At 41.3% G+C, this 27,848-nt stretch overlaps 2 protein-coding genes across 6 annotated transcripts in view; one reads left to right on the forward strand and one right to left on the reverse strand.

Annotated features, from left to right (window-relative positions):
• LOC137399711 (EH domain-binding protein 1-like) overlaps nt 1–24,060 on the reverse strand; it is an 83,578-nt gene extending 59,518 nt beyond the window's left edge. For 3 of the 4 annotated variants that reach the window (XM_068085915.1, XM_068085914.1, XM_068085913.1), the window contains exons 1-7: nt 24,012–24,060; nt 16,172–16,285; nt 15,871–15,928; nt 15,089–15,238; nt 9,911–10,092; nt 1,544–1,698; nt 1,292–1,381 (exon numbers count right to left, since the gene is read on the reverse strand). In XM_068085915.1, the coding sequence (XP_067942016.1) occupies nt 1,292–1,381; nt 1,544–1,698; nt 9,911–10,092; nt 15,089–15,238; nt 15,871–15,928; nt 16,172–16,275 (739 nt within the window). In that variant the 5' untranslated portion in view covers nt 16,276–16,285; nt 24,012–24,060. Of the gene's footprint in view, nt 1–1,291; nt 1,382–1,543; nt 1,699–9,910; nt 10,093–15,088; nt 15,239–15,863; nt 15,929–16,171; nt 16,286–24,011 lie in introns of those variants that run through there. The other variant, XM_068085917.1, reaches the window with a different exon arrangement.
• Nucleotides 24,061–25,251: 1,191 nt separating this feature from the next.
• LOC137400074 (uncharacterized) overlaps nt 25,252–27,848 on the forward strand; it is a 33,263-nt gene continuing 30,666 nt past the window's right edge. For both annotated transcript variants that reach the window (XM_068086384.1, XM_068086385.1), the window contains exon 1: nt 25,252–25,306. The gene's annotated coding sequence lies outside the window, so the exon portion shown is untranslated. The remainder of the gene's footprint in view (nt 25,307–27,848) is intronic.

The following is a 27,848-nucleotide window of genomic DNA, read 5'->3' on the forward strand; positions in this document are numbered from 1 at the left end:
CGATTTTAGGATTTCCAGAGTATTTGAACTTTAGAAAAATGCAACCTTTGGCAAACCGGTAATCACTTCAAAAGGCAGCACAAACTATTTAGAAATGGAGTAGAGAATCAAATTGAGTGCAACAATGTGAACATCAACACTGTTCATCAACATCACATCAACAATGTTCATCAATATCACATCAACACTGTGAGCATCAATACTATTCATCAACATCACATCAACATAACATCAACACTGTTAATCAACATCACATCAACAATGTTCATCAACATCACATCAACAATGTGAGCATCAATCCTATTCATCAACATCACATCAACATCACAACAACAATGAGAGCATCAATACTATTCATCAACATCACATCAACAATTTTCATCAACATCACATCAACATCACATCAACAATGTTCATCAACAATGTGAACATAAATACTACTCATCAACATCACATCAACAATGTTCATCAACAATGTGAACATCAATACTACTCATCAACATCACATCAACATCACATCAACAATGTTCATCAACATCACATCAACATCACATCAACAATGTTCATCAACAATGTGAACATCAATACTACTCATCAACATCACATCAACAATGTTCATCAACAATGTGAACATCAATACTACTCATCAACATCACATCAACATCACATCAACAATGTTCATCAACATCACATCAACATCACATCAACATCACATCAACAATGTTCATCAACAATGTGAACATCAATACTACTCATCAACATCACATCAACAATGTTCATCAACAATGTGAACATCAATACTACTCATCAACATCACATCAACATCACATCAACAATGTTCATCAACATCACATCAACATCACATCAACAATGTTCATCAACATCACATCAACAATGTTATCAACATCACATCAACATTGTTCATCAACATCACATCAACAATGTTCATCAACATCACATCACCAATCCATCGTTTTATTTGACGTCATCACCCTGTTTGCACATGCGCTCGTCCACGAAAAAGCCGCCATCTTTGTAGAAAACGATCGTAATTCTCCTGAATAATAGTATTTTTCGGCGTTGTTTTGATACTAAAATAAAAAATTTGCAAGCAAAAGCATTGTTTACAATAGTTAATTGCAGAAGCTTCGTGTTTTTAACGATAAAAGTTGTCCATAAAGATGGCAGACAACGATAGAATGACATCACGAAAAAACGAATGATATGAACATCAATACATATCGGAGTAAGTAAACCATATAGTGAACTTAACATAGTAACACACACTTACCAATGTACATCTTAAGCTGCCCCGGTGCTATAAGGCCATCTGATGACTTCATGCTGACTACATCTGAGATAGAGCTCTTCTCGGCCATCTCTGCAACACAAGAAATGTCCAAGCATGTGGCAGATAACAAGAACACAATACAGACTAGAGTTAATGTGATTGGTTGAGTGATAGAGTTGATAGTCATATAGAATGTTTGCAGCAGTCATGGTGATAACACTCAATTCAAGTTAAAGCTGCGAATAGATTTACCGAGGAAAGATCCCATCTGAGCAGTAAAAGAAGAGAAAGAGTCGACATGAGTGTCCATTCCTTCAAAGTCGGCCATATTGCCTATATCAGCGAGATCAGCACCTCCTTGTGAGTCCGAGCTCATGAGCGATGCCAGGGATACCATATCATCGTCGCTAGTAACATATACATAACAACCATTCCAAACGATGTTCAAAAAATTTCAATACTTGAATAGGTTGTACGGTGTAGGTACGGAATGCCAAGATGAAAAGATTGTGAGATAATCGGCCAGTCTTTGAAACCGCTCAGGCGTTCGGTGACTTACATTATAACTGAGTATCTTATTATACGTTGTATATATCATAACTTGATAAATACGATCACATAAAAGTATACGTTATATATATCATAACTTGATAAATACGATCACATAAAATTATATGTTATATATATCATAACTTGATAAATACGATCACATAAAATTATACGTTATATATATATCATAACTTGATAAATACGGTCACATAAAATTATACGTTATATATATCATAACTTGATAAATACGATCACATAAAATTATACGTTATATAAATCATACCTTGATAAATACGATCACAAAATTATACGTTATATATATCATAACTTGATAAATACGATCACATAAAATTATACGTTATATAAATCATACCTTGATAAATACGATCACATAAAATTATACGTTATATATATCATAACTTGATAAATATGATCACATAAAATTATACGTTATATATATCATAACTTGATAAATACGATCACATAAAATTATACATTATATATATCATAACTTGATAAATACGATCACATAAAATTATACGTTATATATATCATAACTTGATAAATACGATCACATAAAATTATACGTTATATATATCATAACTTGTATACACTGAGAATGCTGTATAGGTTCCGGGTTATATTTTTGTAAGAATCTCAGTTGTACTGCTCAAGAATATCCCATCCTTGTCGCCAATAACTTCTGTTATGTTCCTGTATGAATAATAGCACAATATGTGGTTTATTCACTCATAGTATGTATTGCACTGTTGCCTTCCAGACCTAACTTATATAAGCCTGAGCTATGGCTATGTAATAAATAGCTAAACAAAAGCATTACTCGTATTAGAATATTTAGCTATATTAGAATAGATAGCGCAAAGTTAGCTTGACATAAGCTTTATGATGGCAATCTAACATTATGATATGCTAACTAATAACTGATAACTAATTTTATGTGATCGTATTTATCAAGTTATGATATATATAACGTATAATTTTATGTGATCGTATTTATCAAGGTATGATTTATATAACGTATAATTTTATGTGATCGTATTTATCAAGTTATGATATATATAACGTATAATTTTATGTGATCGTATTTATCAAGTTATGATATATATATAACGTATAATTTTATGTGATCGTATTTATCAAGTTATGATATACATAACGTATAATTTTATGTGATCGTATTTATCAAGTTATGATGTATATAACGTAAAATTTGATGTGATCGTATTTGGAACAACTTCAAAAGAGTATTGAGATAAAGGAACAGATAGTAGAGATGGAGTTAGATACAGGAGCCTGTGACAACTTCATCACTGAGGAAGTCTGGTGTAAACTTGGAAAACCTGTACTTTCTACAACAACGACAAACTACGAATCTGCTTCAAAACATCCGATTGAAGTAATTGGACAGTGCCGGCTGAATACTAAAACCGTAAAGGGAAATCATATTGCTTTAAACTTCGTAGTTAGCCGGGTTCCAAATCTCAACCTGATAGGAAGAGGAGCAATCAAACTATTGGGGATATCAATAGACAACCTGCTCAGTCAACAAACTACTACGACTTGTAAAGTAGTAGACCAGGAAACAGCTGACAAAAGTCTACAACAATCTTGCGAGCAACTCTGCAATGAATTTCCTGATCTATTTAACAACGATCTAGGCTGTCTAAAGGATTACGAGCTAGAAATAAGATTCAAAGCAGATGCAAAACCAGTGTTTCATAAAGCTCGACCTGTGCCATTTGCTATTCAAGATGAATTAAATCTAGCCTACAAAACTGAAATTCAAAGAGGAATTTGGAAACCAGTACAGTCTAATCAATATGGTACGCTTGTAGTTCCGGTCAGGAAAGCGCAACTTTCTAACAGCCATCAAAAATCGATCAGAGTATGTGGAGACTACTCGCAAACAGTCAATCCACAATTAGAGACTCACCAACAGCTAATACATGTACCTCTACCCGGCGACCTGATGAGCAAGTTAAGAGGAGGATACGGATATACTAAAATTGATCTAGCTGATGCATACAACCAAATCCCCTGGGTCCAAACAGTCAGAAAAAGCTTGCTCTTAGCACTAAAAAAGGAGTACTACTACAGATGAGACTTCCGTTTGGAATCAGTTCAGCACCTGGATATTTTCAGGAGATAATGGAACAGTTGACAGCTGATCTACCAGGGGTAGCTGTATATTTAGATGATATACTGGTTAGTGGTACTGATGCTACAAGTCATTTACAGAATTTGCGACAACTACTTGCAAGACTGAATGAGAAAGGTTTACGATGTCGTAAAGAAAAATGCCATTTTGCTCAACCCTCGGTAGAATATCTTGGTCATAACCTTTCAGCAAAAGGAATTTCTAAAGGATTAAAAGCAGATGCTGTTAAACAGATGCCTGCACCTACTAACATAAACAGTTTACGTTCATTCCTTGGATCAGTACAGTTCTACAGCAAATTCCTACCTAACCTATCCGTGATTACAGAACCATTGCATCAGCTAACTAGAAAAAATGTGCAGTAGAAGTGGAGTGCAGAACAGGAAACCAGTTTTCTTCAACTAAAGCAACTGCTGACTGCTGACACAGTTCTTACACATTTAAACTCGAAGCTGCCTATAGGAATAGCATGTGATGCTTCCAAAAAAGGAATTGGAGCTGTCTTATTTCACAGATATGAGGATAATAGTGAAAGACCTATTATGCGTGCTTCTGAAACATTGACGGCGACCCAAAGAAAATATGGTCAGATTCAAAAAGAGGCACTAGCTATCATATTTGCGTTGAAGATGTTTCACCAATTTCTCTATGGCAGAAAATTCACCATCGTTACTGACCATCGAGCATGGACATCTATGTTTGCACCTAACAAAGGAACTCCTGCACTTGCTGCTAACCGATTAGCAAGATGGGCTCTCTTACTCAGTCAATATGAATATGAAATTGAATATAGAAAGACTAACAAACATGGGAATGCAGATGCTCTTAGTCGGCTACCTGTTGGACCAGATGTTGAGTTTGACAGAGAGGAAGACGATGCTGACGTAGACACCATTTGCACTATTAAAACTATTGGAGCTCAACTTAACCCTACAGATCCAGGAGTAATAGTCAAGGAATCTTCTAAAGACATTGTTATCTCTACAGTCATGAGATATACAACAGAAGGAAGGCCACATCGAGAGGAAGCAACTTCAGCTACTTCTGAAATCAAAGAATTTAAAAAGTTAGAAAACTCACTATCTGTGTGTAATGGTTGTCTACTCTATGGAAACAGAGTAGTAATTCCTACCAGCTTACAAAAAGAAGTACTGAAGATATTGCATCTCGGACATTTTGGGATACAAAGGATGAAGCAGCTAGCACGCACAGCAGTATACTGGCCTAGAATGGATGCTGACATTGCGGAGACAAGCAAGTGTACATCGTGTGCTGAAAATCAGAGACTACCTTCAAAGTATCCTGTACATCCGTGGATGCTACCAGAGAAACCATGGAGTCGTTTACACTTAAATCATGCTATCAACTTTATGGGAAGTAACTGGCTAGTTCTCACAGATGCTTACACTAAATATCCTTGCATTCACAGGACCAGTTCTACATCGACAAAATCAACTACTGATCTTTTAGAACAAGATTTTTCACACTTTGGCTATCCACACACATAAGTTACATACAATGCTACTACCTTTAAATCGGAAGAGTTTCAACAGTGGTGCAAAGAAAGAGGAATTACACATTTATCAGAAGCTTCTTATCATCCTGCAACAAATGGAGCTGCTGAGAGAATGGTGCAATCATTTAAACAAGCTTTGAGGAAGTCTACCCTACCACCTAATGCAGCATTATTAGAATTCCTGATGCATTATAGAAGAACACCTTTAGAGACTGGATATTCACCAAGCCAACTGCTACACGGAAAGCAAATCCGATGCAAAATTGACACAATTATTCCATCACCAGCCCATTCAGCTCAAAGAAAACAATCTAAAAATACACAGCTTCTGAATGACACAGTAAACAAGATTCACAGCTATCAAGCTGGAGATCCATGCTATGCGTTATACTGTGGCCCTAGAAGATCTAATCAGCCTCGATAGGTTCCAGCATTAGTGACTAAAGTCTATGGCCAGCGAAGTGTTAATGTTAGAGTATGGCCACGCGGACCTACATGGAGGAGACATGTAGAACAACTACAACCTAGATTTAGCACAGAAGAAGACCTACACCCTGGAGATATATTTCAAACATCAGATAAAAATAGTGACAGGCTACCTATCCCGGTACCTCCCGAAGAACCAGTGCGTCAACCAAAGAGACCAAATCCTAGACATCCTCTACACAGTGATTATGGACCAGATAATCCACGTAGATCATCTAGAAGGAGACAGCAAACATAATTTTATCCATAACGTTTCGTCTGTTCATATTATCTCCAGACTAGTGAGGAGGTGTTAGATTGCCATCATAAAGCTTAAGTCAAGCTAACTTTGCGCTATCTATTCTAATATAGCTAAATATTCTAATACAAGTGATGCTTTTGTTTAGCTATTTATTACATAGCCATAGCTCAGGCTTATATAAATAGGTCTGGAAGGCAACAGTGCAATACATACTATGAGTGAATAAACCACATCTTGTGCTATTATTCATACAGGTAACATTTATTACTGTTACACTTTCCTTGTTGTCTCTACATGTTAATGCAATACATACTATGAGAGTGAATAAACCACATCTTGTGCTATTATTCATACCGGAACATAACACATAACCTGATAAATACGATCACATAAAATTATACGTTATATATATCATAACTTGATAAATACGATCACATAAAATTATATGTTATATATATCATAACTTGATAAATACGATCACATAAAATTATACGTTATATATATCATAACTTGATAAATCCGATCACACAAAATTATACATTATATATATCATAACTTGATAAATACGATCACATAAAAAAAAGCCTACAATTTAAAACAAATATTGAAATCAACAAATAACAGTAAGCCAGAAGTGGTCAAGAAATGTATCAATGATACTAAAATAACATCATCACAAAAAAGGAGACAAATTTTACAGCGAGTCTGCATAATCTACGTATTGTACACAGAATAGTGAGCATGATGTACACATACTAGAGAGCGTGTAATGGCCAATACCACAATTGGTAAAATGACTTGAAACGCCTTCAGAAAAGGGGGGTACATTTTACAGAAAAATACCTCAAGTAAACTGAAGACAACAAGCTCTTATGGAGTAATTCTAAGGTAAAGGTTGACATGCAACAAAATTCACATTACAGTTATTTGGTATAAAAGATTCACTATGTCTTACTTTGCTGTGTTGTAGGTGCAAAATATGTGGAAATGTGATTAGAAGCCTTTGAAAGCTAAACAACGAACAGTTAATCGCAGCCATCACGAGACCGCCGTAGATTGGATTCCCTTTCTAAAACTGCTCAAATGGAACGTAGTTGTGTGAGATGGTTTCTGTTTACACTTTCATGCAACCTCATTCATCGAAATATTTTCACAAATATACTTAACGCATTCAATAAAACCATGTCTATTGTTCTTACGCGTTTGTTTTATCGTCATTGTAATGCTGTCACTTTCAGCACTGATATCCTATAACTTACCGTAAAAATTCGTTTCATTTTTTAACCTTAGCTCGAAAGAGTACATATCATTGTCTGATAAACATGACGAGCCTGTTGGTCACCTGTGATAATCGAAAAATGCTGCGAAAATTAATCACAAAAGATGGGTCACATGATCAGATTACGACTAAACGATTAGACGAAGCCGAAACAAAACTGTAAAGTAGCGAGCATCTATATTTGATACGGGGTCTTTGGTAAAACCCGAAGTGTTTGTCATAAACTAAGGCGATGAGAAGTTTCATATTGAGCCTTTTATTGGCCTTTCAATTCACGTGAGAACATCACATGACAAAACAATAACCAATGTAATGACTACGACAGAGGAATAAACTGATTCCAATCTACGGCGGCTTTTCGTTTTTCAGCTTTTTAAGAGCGTGTAATCACATTTCCATATATTTTGCACCTACAACATAACAGAGTAAGACATGGTGAATATTTTATTACCAAATATCTGTAATGTGAATTTTGTTGCAAGTCAACCTTTAACCAATAAATTAAACATTTGCAGAGTGGTAGCTTATCTACTGAGCGGGGATAACTAAAATATGAATAGTATGACAACATTCTAAAAAATAGAAATGTTTAATGTAGATATTAATTGAATGTACAGAGAGGAAGGTGAAAAGTAGGAACAGTTACCACTGTGAACTCTACTTTTATGACACTGGAGTAGTAACAGTTACTGACTGTAAACACTACGTTTATGACACTAGAGTAGTAACAGATACTGACTGTAAACACTATGTTTATGACACTGGAGTAGTAACAGTTACTGACTGCAAACACTATGTTTATGACACTAGAGTAGTAACAGATACTGACTGTAAACACTATGTTTATGACACTAGAGTAGTAACAGATACTGACTGTAAACACTATGTTTATGACACTAGAGTAGTAACAGTTACTGACTGTAAACACTATGTTTATGAGACTAAAGTAGTCACAGATACTGACTGTAAACGCTATGTTTATGACACTAGAGTAGTAACAGTTACTGACTGTAAACACTGTTTATGACACTAGAGTAGTAAAAGTTACTGACTGTAAACACTATGTTTATGACACTAGAGTAGTAACAGATACTGACTGTAAACACTATGTTTATGACACTAGAGTAGTAACAGTTACTGACTGTAAACACTATGTTTATGACACTAGAGTAGTAACAGTTACTGACTGTAAACACTATGTTTATGACACTAGAGTAGTAACAGTTACTGACTGTAAACACTATGTTTATGACACTAGAGTAGTAACAGTTACTGACTGTAAATCGTTACTGACACAGTTACTGACACTCAGAAATCGAAATGATAAAAGGAAATGTAAGTAGTTGAAAGAGAACAAATGATAGAAATGGCAGTTTCACCAGGTCAACCGGGTAACAAGTTTCACCAGGTCAACCGGGTAACAAGTTTCACCAGGTCAACCAGGTAACAAGTTTCACCAGGTCAACCGGGTAACAAGTTTCACCAGGTCAACCAGGTAACAAGTTTTACCAGGTCAACCAGGTAACAAGTTTCACCAGGTCAACCGGGTAACAAGTTTCACCAGGTCAACCAGGTAACAAGTTTCACCAGGTCAACCGGGTAACAAGTTTCACCAGGTCAACCAGGTAACCAGTTTCGCCAGGTCAACCGGGTAACAAGTTTTACCAGGTCAACCAGGTAACAAGTTTCACCAGGTCAACCAGGTAACAAGTTTCACCAGGTCAACCAGGTAACAAGTTTCACCAGGTCAACCAGGTAACAAGTTTTACCAGGTCAACCAGGTAACAAGTTTTACCAGGTCAACCAGGTAACAAGTTTCACCAGGTCAACCAGGTAACAAGTTTTACCAGGTCAACCAGGTAACAAGTTTCACCAGGTCAACCAGGTAACAAGTTTCACCAGGTCAACCAGGTAACGAGTTTCACCAGGTCAACCGGGTAACGAGTTTTACCAGGTCAACCAGGTAACAAGTTTCACCAGGTCAACCAGGTAACAAGTTTCACCAGGTCAACCGGGTAACAAGTTTCACCAGGTCAACCAGGTAACAAGTTTCACCAGGTCAACCAGATAACCAGTTTCACCAGGTCAACCGGGTAACAAGTTTTACCAGGTCAACCAGGTAACAAGTTTCAACAGGTCAACCGGGTAACAAGTTTCACCAGGTCAACCGGGTAACAAGTTTCACCAGGTCAACCAGGTAACAAGTTTTACCAGGTCAACCAGGTAACAAGTTTCACCAGGTCAACCAGGTAACAAGTTTCACCAGGTCAACCGGGTAACAAGTTTCACCAGGTCAACCAGGTAACACGATTCACCAGGTAACGGTAACATTTCTAATCTTTTATTGCTGTACCTGATCAGTTACTTACGTAGCAAGACCTTCCTTGACAAGTGTACATTTCATAGTAAATGCCAACTTTATATATGAGTATTTCTCTGTGCTAGCTTTCATGTCCAATTCAATGTGGCGGCATGCCGGTGACACTGTCACATAATCTTTCATATTTAGCTTGTGGGTCGCTATCGCTTTTTTTTTTCCACTATCATCAACCTAACAACATTTTACTATGTATATATGCCAATAAAGCCTGAAGAATGCAAACGCATGAAACTGGCCGTAGCTAGAAACAAAAAACAGAAGACATTTAAACTTTATAATACTATATATATGTATATAAAAAATTGTTTCCTAACCCCGGATACCCCGTATGGGTGGTAAATTCTGCTCTAACTCGGGTCTCCTACCAGAGACCTGGGAGTTTGAGCACTCGCCTCAAGATCTTAGCTGTTCCCAATAGCGCACTTTTCTGCAACTCACCTAAGTTGATTGTTGTTGGTATTTGGGCAAGCCACATTTTATGCGCTGGTGTTATTGCGCCCAGTGCCCCAATGACTACTGGGATTACAGTTGTTCTTACATTCCAGCATTTTTCAATCTCTTCTCCAAGAGGGAGATATTTCTCCACCTTTTCTTTTTCTTTGCTGGCTATATTGTAGTCATTGGGTACTGCTATATCTATTATAGTAGCCCTCTTGTTTTCCTTGTCTACCACCACTATATCTGGTTGGTTTGCTAGGACATGCTTGTCAGTTTGGATGTAGAAGTCCCAGAGGACAGGGACTATATATATATATAGTATAGATACAATAAATTGTTTCCTCAAAAAAAAAAAAATTTATTACATCTATATATACATGTATATATATATATATATATGATCATTAGGTCCTCGGTTCAAACCCCAACAACTGCACTTTTCTGGTGGTCCTTAGACAAGACCCTTGCTTGTATAACGTCTACAACCTCTATGATGAGTGCAATAACCAAAGCCATGCCGGCTCGGACGTCGCCCGGTCAAACAAGGTCCGCGCTGCCTGTAGCTGAACCAGGACAAGGCAGTGAAAAATGGACTACTGGTTCAAAACGGATTAAATGGACTCGGACTGATAACACGGACCTTATGCAGTGCTACTTTATGAGTGAACCTCAAAAGTGGGGCTACATGGGAAGGATGCGTCAACTGTGGATAAACATGCGCCCTGAATTGCCACTAACCGCTAAGCAACTTGTAGCTCAGAGGAGTAACATAATCAAGCGGCACCTCATATCGGAACTTGAGGTAGATGAAATTAGGGAACAGTTCACCCAAGTAACCTCAACCAACAAGGAGTGCATGTCAACACACACTGTCACGCATACACGATTATGTGTTGACTCACAGGTTGAAGAAGACATGCACTTGGACCTTGACCCAAGGGTGAGAGAGCTTGCGGAAAATATCATCAACAAGTTGTCAGCTGCTAATGATTATGGAAGCAGGGTACCACTACGAAGAGTTAGCAAGGCCATACCTAAGAAGCTGTTAGAAGACATTAACATGGCACTGGAGTCGATCTCAACTGAATCAATCAGTGAGACTAATGCTTTAATCTACAGTACAGCAACCGTCATCTTGGAGGAGATGGATATTAAGCCACTGCCAACAAGGCTTTAAGCCATTCCATCCTGGCAGCTGAGGCTACAAAATAAGATCAAGGACTTGCACAAGAAATTTAGTAGGCTGAGTGAGAGATCTAACCACAGTTTGGAGCATCCAAAAAGGGAAGCCACAATAGAAGCTCTAGAATCTGCCAAACAGCAGCTAGTAGCACTCTCGGCACGACTGAAGCGGTACACCAAAGAGCGGGATAACAAGAGAATGAACAAACTGTTCATCAATAATCCATCTAAAGTGTATTCCCAGTTCAAAGGTGAACTGCAGAGGCCAATGTCTGAGCCTCCCCAATCTCGCACTTCAAAGTTCTGGAAGGACTTTTGGGAGAAAGAGACTACTCATAACACCACTGCAAATTGGCTGAAGAGGCTTAAAGAGAGCCATCAACACACTGTGGCTCTGCAACGACTCACCATCAGCAAAGGGGACATCAAGTGCAGAGTGCAGCGTATGAAGAACTGGGCAGCACCTGGCCATGACATGATTCAAGCCTTCTGGTTGAAAAAATTGACATCACTTCACACTAGAATGGCTAAGCAGATGGAATGCCTAATAGAACAAGGTGACCATCCAGAATGGCTGACCAAAGGACGAACTGTACTTCTGATAAAATATCCAAAGCAGGGGCCGATTCCCAAAAACTATCGACCAATAACTTGCTTGCCCACCACTTGGAAACTGCTCTCAAGAATAGTTGCAGACAAACTGGAAGAGCACATGAGTCACTATATGACCAGTGATCAAAAAAGAATTGGGCGCAACACCCGAGGAGCTAAACATCAGTTACTGGTGGATCGAACGGTCTGTCAAGACAGCAGGAAAAGGCAAACCAATCTTGCCATGGCTTGGATTGACTACAAAAAGGCCTATGACTCAATTCCCCATAGATGGATACTTGAGTGCCTCAGTATGTACAATGTTCACTCTGCTCTTGTGGCATTCATCAAGATGTCAATGACCAAATAGAAGACGGAACTGGAGGCTAATGGCAAAAAGCTGGCGAGTGTCAAAATTAAGCGAGGCATCTATCAAGGTGACTCCTTATCACCTCTGCTCCTTATTGCTCTTCTGCATATACCTAAACCCTCTAAGCAATATGCTGGAGGAGACTCAATATGGGTACCAGTTTAAGAGTGGCACCAAGATAAACCACCTCTTCTACATGGATGACATCAAGCTGTACGCTAACAAAGAAAGGGACATTGATTCGCTAATACACCTCACTCAGGTATACAGCAAGGACATCGGAATGACCTTCGGTATTGAGAAATGTGGAAAGCTAATTCTTAAGAAAGGCCATTCTATGCTCACAGATGGCCTAAGAATGCCAAATGGTACCATCAAAGATATAGAAGAAGGGTACAAGTACTTGGGGATTATGCAAAGCAACATCAACCACGAAGCCGAGGTACGTCACAAAGCCATTACCGAATATAAGAAACACCTTCGGCAGGTCTTACGGAGCCAGCTAAATGCCAAGAACCAAGTCATGGCAATAAATACCTACGCACTGCCAGTAATAAGATATCCAGCAGGAATAATAAAGTCGACTGAGGAAGCCATCAAAGAAACAGATATAGCAACTCGTAAACTGCTGACCATGCATGGAGCACTTCACCCAAAATCTGATACTACTAGATTGGATCTTGATAGGAAAGATGGCGGTAGGGGACTCAAAAATGTACAGCAGACAGTGAAAGAGGAGGAGCAAAGCATCAAAGCATATGCAGCCTCCATGGCTATTTCAGATAAGTTGCTAGCTGAATTTCAATCCGCTGCTCTTACAACAGACCTACACCCTGCTGATGAGGAAATTGACTGGCACACGAAACCTCTTCATGGTGCTTACCACCAACAAATATCTAAGGTTGGCGATCTTCACCAGACATATATGTGGCTGAACAAAGGAAACCTAACGGCCAATACAGAGTCGCTAATCATGGCAGCCGAGGAGCAAGTGCTCCCAACAAGGCAACTCCAAACGAAAATCTATCACACTAGAGACGATCCTAGATGCAGACTGTGCAAAGATGCACCTGAGACCATCCAACACATCATCAGTGGATGCAAGCAGCTAGCAGGAAACGCATACACTGAGCGCCATAATCATGTCGCAGGTGTTGTGTATAGAAGTCTATGTGATGAGTATGGCCTTAATAAACCACAACACTGGTGGGAAGCTCCTGGTAAGGTCAATGAAAATGACCGGGCTAAGATCCTCTGGGACTTCTACATCCGAACTGACAAGCATGTCCTAGCAAACCAACCAGATATAGTGGTGGTAGACAAGGAAAACAAGAGGGCTACTATAATAGATATAGCAGTACCCAATGACTACAATATAGCCAGCAAAGAAAAAGAAAAGGTAGAGAAATATCTCCCTCTTGGAGAAGAGATTGAAAAATGCTGGAATGTAAGAACAACTGTAATCCCAGTAGTCATTGGGGCACTGGGCGCAATAACACCGGCGCATAAAATGTGGCTTGCCCAAATACCAACAACAATCAACTTAGGTGAGTTGCAGAAAAGTGCGCTATTGGGAACAGCTAAGATCTTGAGGCGAGTGCTCAAACTCCAGGTCTCTGGTAGGAGACCCGAGTTAGAGCAGAATTTACCACCCATACGGGGTATCCGGGGTGAGGAAACAATTTTTTAAATATATATATATATATGCCCAAGTCTATGCGATGTCTACGGCCTCAATAAACCACAAGACTGGGAGAAGTCCCAGAAAAGGTCAACGAAAATGTCTGGGCTGAGGCTAGGACTAAGCTCCTCTGGGACTGCTACAAGCGGACTATCAGGTATGTGTTGGCAAACTAGTCAGACATTGCAATGGTGGACAAGGAGAACAAGACATAGCTACTATAAAAGATATAGTAGCTAATGTCTCCAACATAGCCAGCAAAGAAAATGAAAAAGTGGAAAATATCCCACACTGGGAGAGAAGATTGAAAAGTGCTGGCATATGAGAACAGGTGTAATTCCGGTAGTTACTGGACCATTGGGTACAAGAACACCTGCACATCAAATGTGGCTCACCCAAATATTGGCAACTATCAGGACAAATGAGTTGCAAAAAAGTGCAATTTTGGAATCAGCTAAGATCTTAAGGCAAACGAAAGTTACAAATAACTTACATCAAAAGAAAGAGTTGAATTATTTGAATCAAAATGACCTATAAAATATTTTAGCAGCAAAAGCTAGCACAGTTAGAAGTGAGTAAGAACTACTCTCTCACGGATAGTGTATTATGCATGTCTCTCACAGATGTGCAGTGTAGTGTATTCAGCTTGTTACAAAATGGATATCTAGCAAGCAGTACCATCAGGAGTCAAACAAAATTGGTGTCAGTTCTGCTTATGCAGCTTGTCTAGACTCTTTTGGTGATCATTGCGCTGAAGGTAAGACAGGGAAGAACTACCTCTGACAAAAAGTGCTAATAAAAATATAAGCATAATTCAGATTTACTCTCCTGAAAATTTTCTGAAATGTATTCCAATGTATTTTCTAAAATGGCCGAGTGACTAGAGATGCAAGGATGAAACTCACGGACTCAACAAAAAATGTCCATTCTTTATCTTCAAACTGCTCTTCTCTTGGCTGCCTATAGAGAGTGATGGTGCTTGTTATGTTCTCAGCTTGTCTCCAATCCACTCGCCCTGTCGTTGAGTCATCAAGTGTTGATGTCACAGCATGCACCTACAATATACATGTAACCTAGTAGTAGTAGTAACCATGCTGCTATAACCAAGTAGCATGGCGTCGTTGAACAGCAAAAAGTAATGTTACATATTCAAAAAGATATCCAATCACAGGTCAGATTCACAGATAAGTAAGCAGTTAATGCATGTAATGACCATCACTACACAATAACATATAAAAGCTGCCTAACAAGAAATGATAGCTCCAAAATGGATAACCGGAGAACGTTTAAATTAAATTTGATTCCTTGCAAGAATTTGTAAGTGTCCAGAAAACCTGTTACCTATCCTTCGTTTTTCTGTGACATCATTCCATCGTTGCCTGCCATCTTTATGGACAACTTTTATCGTTAAACACACAAAGCTTCTGCAATTAATTATTACAAACAAGGCTTTTGTTTGCAAATTTTTTATTTTAGTATCAAAACAACACCGAAAAATATCATTAATCAAAAAAATGACGATCGTTTTTTACAAAAATGGCGGTTTTTTCGTGGACGAGCGCATGTCCAAACAGGGTGATGACGTCAAAAAAAACGATGGATAGGCATTGACCTGATTATAGCTTAACGAAAGGTTTATGAAGCAACAACATAAACAAAAACAACTTAAAAATCACAAACTGCGAACCCTTGTCCTGAGATTTCGACTCCTCCGCATCCAGTTCACACACAATTTTGTAGGAAACCTTTAACAGACAAATAAAATTGGATGACGGTAACTTTTGGGCCACTTCCCTTCTTCAAAGCAATAAAAGAGTGACAGGTGATGTCAAGTGTTGTGACATTACATTGACAAATAAGCCGATCAACATTCTTATGATTTAAATAATCATGACTAATCATGGGTTTAATAAAAATCTACAAATCTGTTGACTGGAAGTTTATCCACTGTTTCTAAAATAATTCAATGGCAATACGATAAAACTTACCATTTTGATCTTGTGCATTGTAAAGATAAGTCGTGGTAAGAGATTTCAAATTCAAACTTTGAGGCATTTTTCCCACGCCGTTGAAGCCTTTTCCAGACCCCCATCCCATTGATTCTGTGAAAGATTTTTGAGCAAAGTACAAACTACAGCTACATGTATATTGCCTGAATATAATGTAGCTTGAGTTGATAACAAAATACTACCAGTTTTTAATTACAGCGCAAAAAAATATTTTTTCCATGGATTTTGGTACCTTTGCATAGACAATTAATTTTAAAAACAATTGCTACACATTTGTAAGAGTCTATGTAAAGCACTCACACATTGTTTAGGTTTAGCTACCAGCTGCAGTAAAAGAGCCATTTGGTTACATTCATTCTTTGCTTAGCATTTTACAATCAGCGACATTGGATTTAAATTCCCTAAAACTATTCTTCATCAATTTATTTATCTTGAGACATTAGTATGACTCTCAAGGTTATTTAGCTAATATTTATTTAGCTAATATTATTAAATTATTTAAATATTATTATGGTTTAGCTCATTTATTTTGTTAAAATAGGACACAATCACATCATACACATCGCAATTTGACAATAAACATTTACCTCAAATTTCGCAGAGCTGCTAAAAACTGCTTTTTAGTACAATAAGTCATTGCGCAAAGAAATTGGCACAGGAATCTTGGTAGATTACAACAACGCTATATTCAAAAGTATAAGTGCTGAACACCAATAACTGTTTAACGCTAAATTCCTAACAGCTTTGATATTTTACGATTTACACTTGACAATCATATTTGTAGCATTTATCATTTGGGTGATTTTACCAAATGGTCATTGAGCTACCTGTGACATTACTGATGCAGCATCTAGTAGTAAAGTTGCTGCGAGCCATAAATTTGTATGATGATGTGTTTAATTTTTACAAATTTTGTGTCTGAGTTTGAAGCTGAATGCTCTCATGACAGTGAGTTGAAAATACTATCAATACACACTTTTATTTACTGGCCTCGAATAGTCGTACACTTAGTGCAGCTTAATGATACAAAGCTATACCAAAAAGCTCCATAAAACTGCCTATTGATACATTGTATCTTGCTCCTGTGATTGGCAGTTGTCTTTCAATTCCTCAAAATGTTCAGTGCTTTCTGTGGGAGAAACAAATTCTCAAGAGGAATTTTACTAACATAATGTAAGACTTAAAAATGAAAATTCACATCTATATCTAGGCATTGAACATAGTTGTAACCTTAAATGGGATAGACACATAAACAACATAGTGGCCAAAGCCTCTAGACTATTAGGCATGTTGCGCAGAGTGTTAAAAACTGAAGACACAAAAACAAGAAAGGTTGCCTATGAGACTTTGATAAGACCTGGATTAGAATATGGATGCCAAGTTTATGACCCATACCTAAAGGGAGATATAAATAAATTGAAAAAAAATGCAAAACAAGGCACTGCGCTTCATATTGTGGTGGAACACAAATTTCCATCCTCTCTTATGCAGTTTCTAACCAGAGTTGTGTTCTCTTTCTTTTTTTTGTTAGCCACGCCCCTAAGGGAGGCTGGCTTTATTGTCTAATTTGCATAATTTCATGTACATAAGGCAGGGTCTCGGCCTTTTGTATTCATTCAATACAGGCAGTGCAATTGAATCATACTCTTTCTGCTATATTAAGCGATACCAGAACCACCCCGGCATATAGCTATCTCCAAAGACTTGGTCTATGGACTGTGCTGTGGGAATAGACTCATAAAAACACTGTCGACCTCGTCGACCTTGTCGACCTAGTATAAAACCTCTTTGGTGCAATCCCTTGTGTGAAGTGGTTAATGTTGACCGGTGGGGTAAGCCGACCTAGTCGCCTCTGCGTGTTGGTCACGGGAAACCAGCACACAGCCCCTGTGAAGGGTGAATGTTGACCGGTAGAGTAAGCCGACCTAGTCGCCTCTACGTGTTGGTCGCAGGAACCAACACACTGGTGGCAGCGGTGGGATTAGACTGCTGTAAAAAGGACTTCTAAGACGACCCTTGTAACCATGCCAAGCAGCCGACGGACTGCTACCAGACATCTGGCTGAGGCAGAGCTACAACAGGTCGACCAGATTGGTCAGATGACAGAGGCTATTACCAGAGCCTTACAAATACCTAGGAGGGAGGCTAGCTTCAAGCCACCGAAATTCGATGGGAGTGAAGATGTGGAACTATTCATCTCCCAGTTCGAAGAGGTTGCAGAAGCTAATGAGTGGAATGAGAAGGCCACTCTCCTCCACCTGCGTGAGACATTGAAAGAGGGGGCCAGAGGTTGCAGTTGAGGAGATTCACCCGCCTCCATCTTCTCGGCCTTACGCACAAAGTACGGACTCTCCCCGAGAGAGGCCAAGAGTAGGCTCCACCTCAAGAGGGAGCCAAAGACTAGCCTCCAAGAGCACGCAACGGAAATGGAGCGTCTAGTGAAGATAGCATACGCTGACCTTCCGGACTCCTACCAAGCTAACATGGCCATGGATGCGTTTTCCCTGACTCTAGGAAACACGTACCTCCAACGCCATCTTTTGGCAGTAAGAGCCCAGAGCTTAGAGGAAGCAGTGCAGGCAGGAAATGAGTTCCTGCAAATTCAGCCCACTCTTCCTCGGCCTGGTGCTCGACCCATAGTAATGACAGTGGAGAATGAGGAGACTACCCCTGCTACAGTCGCCCCCATCCACTCAGATCCCCCATCAGCCACCCTGAATGACGTCCTACTGGCTATAAAAGGGCTAACAGATGGACTAAAAGAAGGAAACCGATTGGGGCGGCGAGGAGCGGAGCGAAAGGAACCTAACTGTTGGGGCTGCGGCCAGACAGGGCACGTACAGCGCCGGTGCCCCCAAGCTATCCAAAGACAACCACCTCAAGCCACGAGGTCGGGAAATGGTTCCCATCCACAGCAGTAGGGGGAAGTGCTGACTGTGGATCTACTATACCAATGCAAGACCAGTGGCAACGGCCACGACGGACTAGGCGACACAGGCTCCCCCCCTGGTCGCCACCGGTCCCCTTGCATAACCAGTATCAGCCCTTACCTGAGTGTGCAGGTCTCCCACCCTCAGAAACCAAGGAAGAAACATATGTCTGGCCAAAGCCGTCTCGGCCTTCCAAAAAAGGCCCCCAGAGAATGAGCAAAGCCGGACAAACTCATGGAGATGAATTGTGGAAGCCACATAATAGCAGCTATTTCTTGCCAGGTCGCATCGGAGGGCAGCCCGTCCAGTTTCTCGTGGACACCGGGTGCACGTCTAATCTGTTGGGACGGCATGTTTTTGAGCGCTTACCCAAGGATGTCAAGAGCCGATTAGAGGTTCGAGAAGACTATGGGCGGATGGCAGATGGTACACGGCTGCAATTTCATGGACTCATCACTCTCCCAGTCAGAGTCAGGAGTGTCCAAGTCACTGTATCTCTAGTGGTGTGTGCCCTGAAGGAGGATGCCATCCTGGGCATGCCATTCTTGGTCGACCACCACTGTGAGATGAATTTTCAGCAACCCACGTTGGTGTTAAATGGGCAGAAATTGACTTGCACTGACCGAGAGGGTCGACCCCTGACAAGTGGAGTTCAGATAATGCGAGCCACAACGCTTCCCCCTCGAGCCGAGGTCCTAGTTGCTGGGCGTCTCACGTCCTCATCCTATCAGCCAGTAGGGCTAATCGAAGGAGTAAGAAGCAGTTATATGGTGGCCGCCAGCCTACATCAACCCGGTAAAAAGGGAAGAGTGGCCATCCGCTGTATGAATCCTACCGACCATCCAGTCTGCGTGACGGCAGGGACGATTGTGGGACAATACACTGGAGTAGGGCCGGACGAAATAGGGGTTCCCTGGACAGCAAAGGAGGATGTCGAGACTCCTAAGGAACATCCCCCTTCACCTTCAAGCGTGCCCCCCCACATGCAGGACTTGCTCCAACAAGCGGCGCCGCATTGCTCGTCCCCTACCGAGCACAGAAGGATGGAAGACCTTTTGGTTCGTTATGCGGATGTGTTCAGCCAAGGAAGCGAAGACGTGGGGCGTACCACCCTGGTACAACATGAAATCCCCCTTCTCCCAGAGGCACAGTCCATCCGTCAACCCCCATATCGAGTAGAACATGAGAAAGAAGCCGAAATCGAGCGACAGGTTTCGGCTCTTGAGAAACAAGGCATGATTGAGCCCGCTCACGGGGCCTGGAGCTCTCCGGTGGTCTTGGTGAGGAAGAAGGACGGGGCGTGGCGACTATGTGTGGACTATAGAAAGCTCAATAGTGTCACTCGCCAGGACGCCTACCCCCTTCCCCGGATCGACGAGAGTTTAGATGCCTTGTCCGGCAGCAAGTTTTTCAGTACCCTGGATATGATGAGCGGGTATTGGCAGGTACCTCTCTCTGCTGAGGCCCAGGAACGGTCAGCATTTACCACACGCAGTGGATTATGGAGATGGAAGGTGCTCCCCTTTGGGCTGACCTCCGCTCCGGCTACCTTCCAGCGGCTAATGGAACGCGTCCTCCAAGGGCTACACTGGAAAACTTTGCTGCTATACCTAGACGACATCATCGTCATGTCGGCAGACTTCTCTAGTCATGTAGCTAGGCTGGCAGAGGTGTTGGAACGATTGAAGCAAGCAGGATTAAAATTGAAGCCCTCTAAATGCAGTCTGTTCCAGACCCAAGTCAAGTACCTGGGCCACATAGTCAGCGACACTGGAGTGGCTACCGACCCTGAGAAGATTCAGGCCATCAGTAAATGGGCAGCACCACAGGATGTGACTCAATTAAGATCGTACTTGGGTACCACTGGGTACTACCACCGATACGTACCTGACTACGCCTCGATCGCCAAACCTCTCACCCTGTTGACAAGCGAAGGGGCCCCCTGGAAGTGGGGAGAAGATGAACAGGAAGCTTTCCTTAAGCTCAAGTGGTCACTGACGCATGCTCCAGTACTGGCATATCCTGATCCCTCTTTACCCTACGTACTCGATACTGATGCTAGTAACGTAGGGACCGGAGCTGTGTTATCCCAGGTCCAGCAAGGCAAGGAGCGACCTATAGCCTACTATAGCAAGACCCTCTCCCCCGCCGAACGCAACTACTGCGTGACTAGAAGAGAGCTGCTGGCAGTCGTGCTAGCGGTCCGACATTTCCGGCCATACCTATATGGCAGAGAGTTTACCATCCGGACAGATCATGCCTCCTTGGTTTGGCTGCACCGGAGAAAGGAACCCTCTTTCCAGGTGGCCCGATGGCTGGAGAGCCTAGCCGAGCACAAGTATCGAATCATCCATCAAAAAGGCGTTAAGCACGGTAACGCCGATGGGTTGAGTCGACAACAGTGCATCGACTGCCGGCAGTGTGCTGCCATTGAGAAGCGGGATCGGGGGCCAACTAGGTCACAAGTGTGTGACTCTCTAGTACCCCCAGAGACTAATTGGGAAACTACTGTACCAGTCGACCAAGTTCCAGTACAGCCACCAAGAGGTACAGGACCCAGTCCTAGCGCCCACCAGTTGGACGAAGACGAATGGCCTCGACTACCCAGCAGCAGACATACATCAGGGCCCAGCCTCTCGACTCCCACACCAGCCAGCCTAGTTCCAGTACGGCTGCCATGCAGTGCGGGGTCACCCAGAGTGTTGGACAATCCCCTCAGAAAGTCTCAAAACCCTCGGTTATGGGCCATCAAGGTGGCAGGTGAGCCAGGACTCGTTGTGGAGACTGACCAAGTTACAGTACGATCAGACGCTAGGGCCACGAGTTTAGATTTCTCACCGCCAGATGCCCCAAAGGTCCCAGAATTGTTGACAGTAGTACAAACCTCACTAGATGAAGTACGAGCATTGCAACAGAGACCCGCTACCGACCTAGGGATAATTTACCAGGCCGTCAGGAACCGGAAAAGAGTCGAAGAGGCAGTATTGCAAGTAGGCAGCTCCGAGTTGCAGCGGTTGGCCCGGATGTTCCATCAGCTCCAGATTGACGAATCAGGTGTATTGACCCTTCACCTCATTCAGAATGGGCGAGAAAGGGTGGTGGTGGTGTGCCCCCAAACTCTGCGACAGGAGATCCTGTGGAAGGCCCACGAACAAACTCACTGCGGTGTGGAAAGGACCCTGAAGCGCGTCCAGTTGGATTGGTACTGGCCGGGCATGACTGGAGATATCAGGAGGGCAGTTCTCTCCTGTGAAGTTTGCCAGCGGGCTAAGACGGGAAAGGCCCGGACCTCCGGAAATCGACAACGGTTGTATGCTGGGAGGCCATGGCAATGTCTAGCAGTAGATTTAGTGGGACCCCTACCTCAGACACCTAGAGGAAATAGCTGGGTGTTGGTACTCACTGACCATTTCACTCGGTGGTCGGATGCCTTGGCTATCCCTGACGCTACAGCTCCAACGGTGGCCCAAGTCTTGGATGAAAGAGTATTCAGTTACTTCGGTTACTTCAGTTATTCAGTTACTACTTACTCCTAGCCCTGTGCAACAAGGTCGAGCCCCAACTGAAGTCGAACCTGTCAGACGTCCCAACATGAGAGGTTATCCCCGGAGACAAGTATCACAGAAAAACGGTAATCCAGATGCTGTTATTTCCGAATCACTTCTGCCTAGTCGATTAATAGATTTACCAATACCGCAATCGCCAGGAAGATTGGAACCACCTCGGCTCCACAACGAAGATGTTTTGGTCTCTCCGAGTGAACACAACTCTGACTCGAGGGCTGGCCTCGACACTGGCTGCGAATTGGCGACCAAAGAAACAAGAGCTACGGGGAATGAAGGAGTCCAGGCTAGTACCACTGGGACCGGAAATACCACGCGGCCCCAACGAATAAGAAAGCCCCCTGCGTATCTAGCGGATTACGACACAAGTACTGTCCAATCAGGAGAGGCCAGAAAGGGTCAAGGCCGAAGGGCGGCCATTTTGGAAAATAAAGAAAGCCATCTCACTGTTTGTTACCAGCTTGACACGCACGCACACTTACACCCTCCAGCTTCAGACGAACGGCCCACCGCCTGGAAGAGTTGGCTAACCAGATGTCGACTAAGTGAAGGATTACGCTACCGATTCCATTAAAAACATTGACTCTTCTTAGAAACCATTATTTACGCATCTTTTATCTTGTAGTATAGTCTAGCTCGTTTGTGTTCTTTTATTATAGCCGATTGCCGTCTATAGGGGCGGCGTGTGTGGTGGAACACAAATTTCCATCCTCTCTTATGCAGTTTCTAACCAGAGTTGTGTTCTCTTTCTTTTTTTTGTTAGCCACGCCCCTAAGGGAGGCTGGCTTTATTGTCTAATTTGCATAATTTCATGTACATAAGGCAGGGTCTCGGCCCTTTGTATTCATTCAATACAGGCAGTGCAATTGAATCATACTCTTTCTGCTATATTAAGCGATACCAGAACCACCCGGCATATAGCTATCTCCAAAGACTTGGTCTATGGACTGTGCTGTGGGAATAGACTCATAAAAACACTGTCGACCTTGTCGACCTAATATAAAACCTCTTTGGTGCAATCCCTTGTGTGAAGTGGTTAATGTTGACCGGTGGAGTAAGCCGACCTAGTCGCCTCTGCGTGTTGGTCACGGGAAACCAGCACACAGCCCCTGTGAAGGGTGAATGTTGACCGGTAGAGTAAGCCGACCTAGTCGCCTCTACGTGTTGGTCGCAGGAACCAACACAATATTTAGATTGAGAGGTCAGGTTAGTTTTTCAAAGCTAAGAGATGACACAGACATTGTTTCATTGGCAGGGAGAAGGGAAAAAATAGTGTCTTTGTTTTCTAGAGTAAAATTTAGTAAGGTTATACAAACAATAACGCACCAAAACACTCATATGATACACGTCAACCTTCGGGTCTTTTTGTACCAACAATTAAAACAAACGCACTATTTAATTCTTTTTGGCCTCGTATTAGCCTATAAGGGATATTCGAGGGGAGGTCGTAGGTTGCACTGAATAATGTACCTATATACTTGTAGCTTTTGTATCTGTGTTATAGAATAATAGATACATGAATATGTAAAAAAAGGGTTATTAATAACTTAGTTCTCACGCTTTTTGCCTCATATAGAGGATCTTGGTGAAAAAAACTCTATTTTTATTCTGAACTCACACTACATTGGCACCACGGTTACTATGGACATAATGTCCGTGGTTAACAACATGTGAAGTATATATACTTTCAATACAAAATCATTACATCAAAAAATTCAGCTTGAGACTGTCGTTATTAGCAGGGTCAATGCATGTCAAGAATACTTCAACACGCAACATTCACGTTCTAAGACTTGCTGTATTAATCCCGACCCTACATAGCACGCCTTTCAAACGATATGGATTTTTGACACAAATAAATAATACATATCGAAAGCTAAGGTCCATCCAAGACAGCAAAAACGCTAAACAAAAACGATGAGCACTAAGTGGTTTGATTTAATATTTACGACAGATGAGGGTAACCTTTGCTCCAAAATTAGTAAGTATCAGTTCATAGCAATCATAAAATTTTTTTCTATAATAACTCTATGATGGCTATGACAATCCCACGAATTTACAGTGCGGTTGTAGAAACTCAAAAATGATGTCTACAGTTAGTCGAGTGGTCGAAATGTACGTACATGTACGTATTGCTTTGTGGCGAAATAAACTATTGTAGTCGCGGGCGCATGCATAACTCCTATTCTCCCTCGGACAAACGGAAGCGTATATGGGGAGCCCATACGGCTATGCCGCGATAGTAAACGTTTACAAATTGCGCTGTTCGAGTACTTTACCCGAGAATGTGAGACAGCTAGCAGTTGCCAAAATTTGGACAAATCACGGAAGTCGTAGTGTATTATTTTTGATGAGTCAATAAAAACCGACAGCAACTTACGTTATCGTTTAAAATACAGTACCTGTACTGTACATACACGTAATTTATGAAATGTTTGTTAATAAGTCGATGTACGTTAATTGTCTATTTCGACTCTTGTCATATGCGCGTCATATAGCATGGACTCGTCGCCGTACCATCCTCGCTCAATATCTATCGCGAATCGCTTTAAGCGCACCGATATGAATTTAACATTCCATCATCCGGAATCGATCGCTACGAGTATACAACCTAGGCGGAGGTAAGCGCATAGGGGTGTAAACTTGTACATTTTTTGTACCTAGGTAAATGCAACTTGAAAACACGGTAATGGATTAATTGTTTACGTTACTGCAACACTGTTATAAAGTATACATTATATAGAGTATATAAACGCAAAAGTTGTAAAAGCAAAATCCAAACATAGCAGGCTGAGGGTGAATCCACAGACATTAACAAAATTGAAAAAAACCTTTTTATTGTTTCCATGAGCACTGAAGCTCAAAAGTGCTCATTGATAAAAAAAGCTAGAACAATTAGCAGCTCAGTGGTGGGTCTAGAGAGTTATCCAGATCTGACAAAAACAACGAGAAATACTGTTATGGGTGGATGCGGAGAAATTATGTTATGCATAACTAATCCGAATCCACACACAGAACCAGAGTTGAAATTGTTTACTCATTTTATTTTATTTTGACGATGATCAGTTTGTCTACTTTTGCTAAGGTTGTGGGAACTAATTTGATTATTACTGGTTCAGGTACAAGTGAAGGTGTAAGCATTACTGGTATTTACCAGTAAAGGTGATTTTTTATTCTATAGGTCAAACGATTAAATTACACAAATAACTAAATTCTAAAACAATAATATTAATGACAAAAGGTTAGTAGAGCTAATAAAAGTTACATTCTTACTCTAGCGGTCGTCTATGGTTGTTTGCTCACTCTCGTACGGCTGTGAATCTTGACAGTCAAACGAGTCGTGGAGTCCATATGTAGAGAATTTTAGCAGTTGAGTCATTAGTGTAAAAGAGACTCATCTAGTGAAGGAGAATGAAGCTCCATAGACAGGAGGATAGGGTCCTCAGAAGGCAGAGCGGAGAGAGTCCAAGTAGGTCTTCGGGAAGAGATATAGAGAGATGCTGGGTCATTGGAGCTGATCTCTTTTATAATGTACTAGCCGCATTACCCGTGTTCGGGAACAGCTTGAGAGTTGTCTTGCATACTGCAAAACAACTCCAAATATGCAATCTACTGAACTTTTGGTGCTGATCAGACTGCATACACATATGCAGTCGTACATGTCAATAATGTTGGAGAGACCGATGGAAATATGCGATGTGTTCTACAGCTAGTCTACCATGCATCAGTCTCGAACCACGCAAATCGGAGTTGTCCTCATTTTGGACACAGAACATTGCTAGGCAAACTGAAGTTCTTCAAATTGGCAGTATTGAAAAGTTTTACATATTTCAAGAAATTTTAGAAAATGTTTTGCTTTTGCACTGCTAAGCTATCGCCAGCATTTATTGAATTGAGACTTCTACATGCTTAAAACACTAATCATGACTCACCAGTTCTTCGTCTATAGCCTGTGTTTTGACATGGTATATACAAACTGTGCAGCAGTAATGTGGTTGTGCTGATAAAATTTATTATCAATAAAATCTACTATATAAACTACATATATGGACTCTCGCCTTTTCAACGTAAGGCATTACATCTGGAGCATTTTTGGACATTCGTCCCATAGAAAAATTCAGCCTTATACCGTGTTGCAGGACTGTAGTCAAGTTCGAAGTTTTCTGCCCATACACGGCGCCTGGTAGCAGCTGCTATAGTTAGTGCATCTTGCTGTTGTCGCCGTTTCATCTGCTCTAAAAATTCAGCTCGCCGAGCAGCTGTTGTAGCTAGCGCATCATGTTCTTGTCGCCGCTACATCTGCTCAGAGGTTTCTGCACGTCTGGCCGCTGTAGCTGCTGCTCTGAGCCGTGTGAGTCGCTGCTGGGTCAGCTCAGCAGTTTCTGCACTTCTAGCACCTGCAGCATCTATTCTGGCCTGCTCTCGATGTACCTGTGTTTGTTCAGCAGTTTCTGCTCTTCTAGCAGCTGCTATTCTGTTTCATTGTAGGCGTAGCTGTGTTTGCTCTGCAGTTTCTGCAATTCTAGCAGCTGCAGTAGCAGCTCTGTTTTGTTGTGGGCGTAGCTGTGTTTGCTCTGAAGTTTCTGCTCGTCTAGCTGCTGCTTTGCGAATTCGGTCTCTTTCTTTACGGGAATCAATCTGTTCTTGCGTTTGGGCAGTAGGCTTTTTGGGAGGCTTTGTACTGCTTCAAGCGTTTCTAAGAGTGAATCGGATGGTGTGCTTTTTTATAATATACGCTGCTCGCTTTCTTCTCACCGTCGCCTATCGCAACACTCGCAGTGCCCATGCAAGTTCTGTAGTAGCTGTAGTTCTGTGGTACTCGTAATTGGAAAAAAGTAAAAGTAACTCGGCTTCGGAAGGAAATGAACATGTTTACTATCACGAACAGTTGCAAATCCAACGTTTTTAAGTAGTGGAGGTGTGGCAATTCATAGACAATAGAACATTGAAAAAGAAGTACTAACCTTTTCGATGTAAAAATTTAGTAGGTAAAACGCAGTAGCAGTACTCGTGCAAGTTCTGTAGTACTCGTAGCTGGAAAAAAGTAAAAGCAACTCGGCTGCGGAAGGAAATGAACATGTTTACTATCACAAACAGTGGCAAATCCAACGTTTTCAACCCTTTCACTGAAGTAGACTTAATCATGCGTTTTCTATGGTCGAC

Source organism: Watersipora subatra, chromosome 7 (genome assembly GCF_963576615.1).
Source record: "Watersipora subatra chromosome 7, tzWatSuba1.1, whole genome shotgun sequence".
In the NCBI taxonomy this organism is placed as follows: Eukaryota; Metazoa; Bryozoa; class Gymnolaemata; order Cheilostomatida; family Watersiporidae; genus Watersipora; species Watersipora subatra.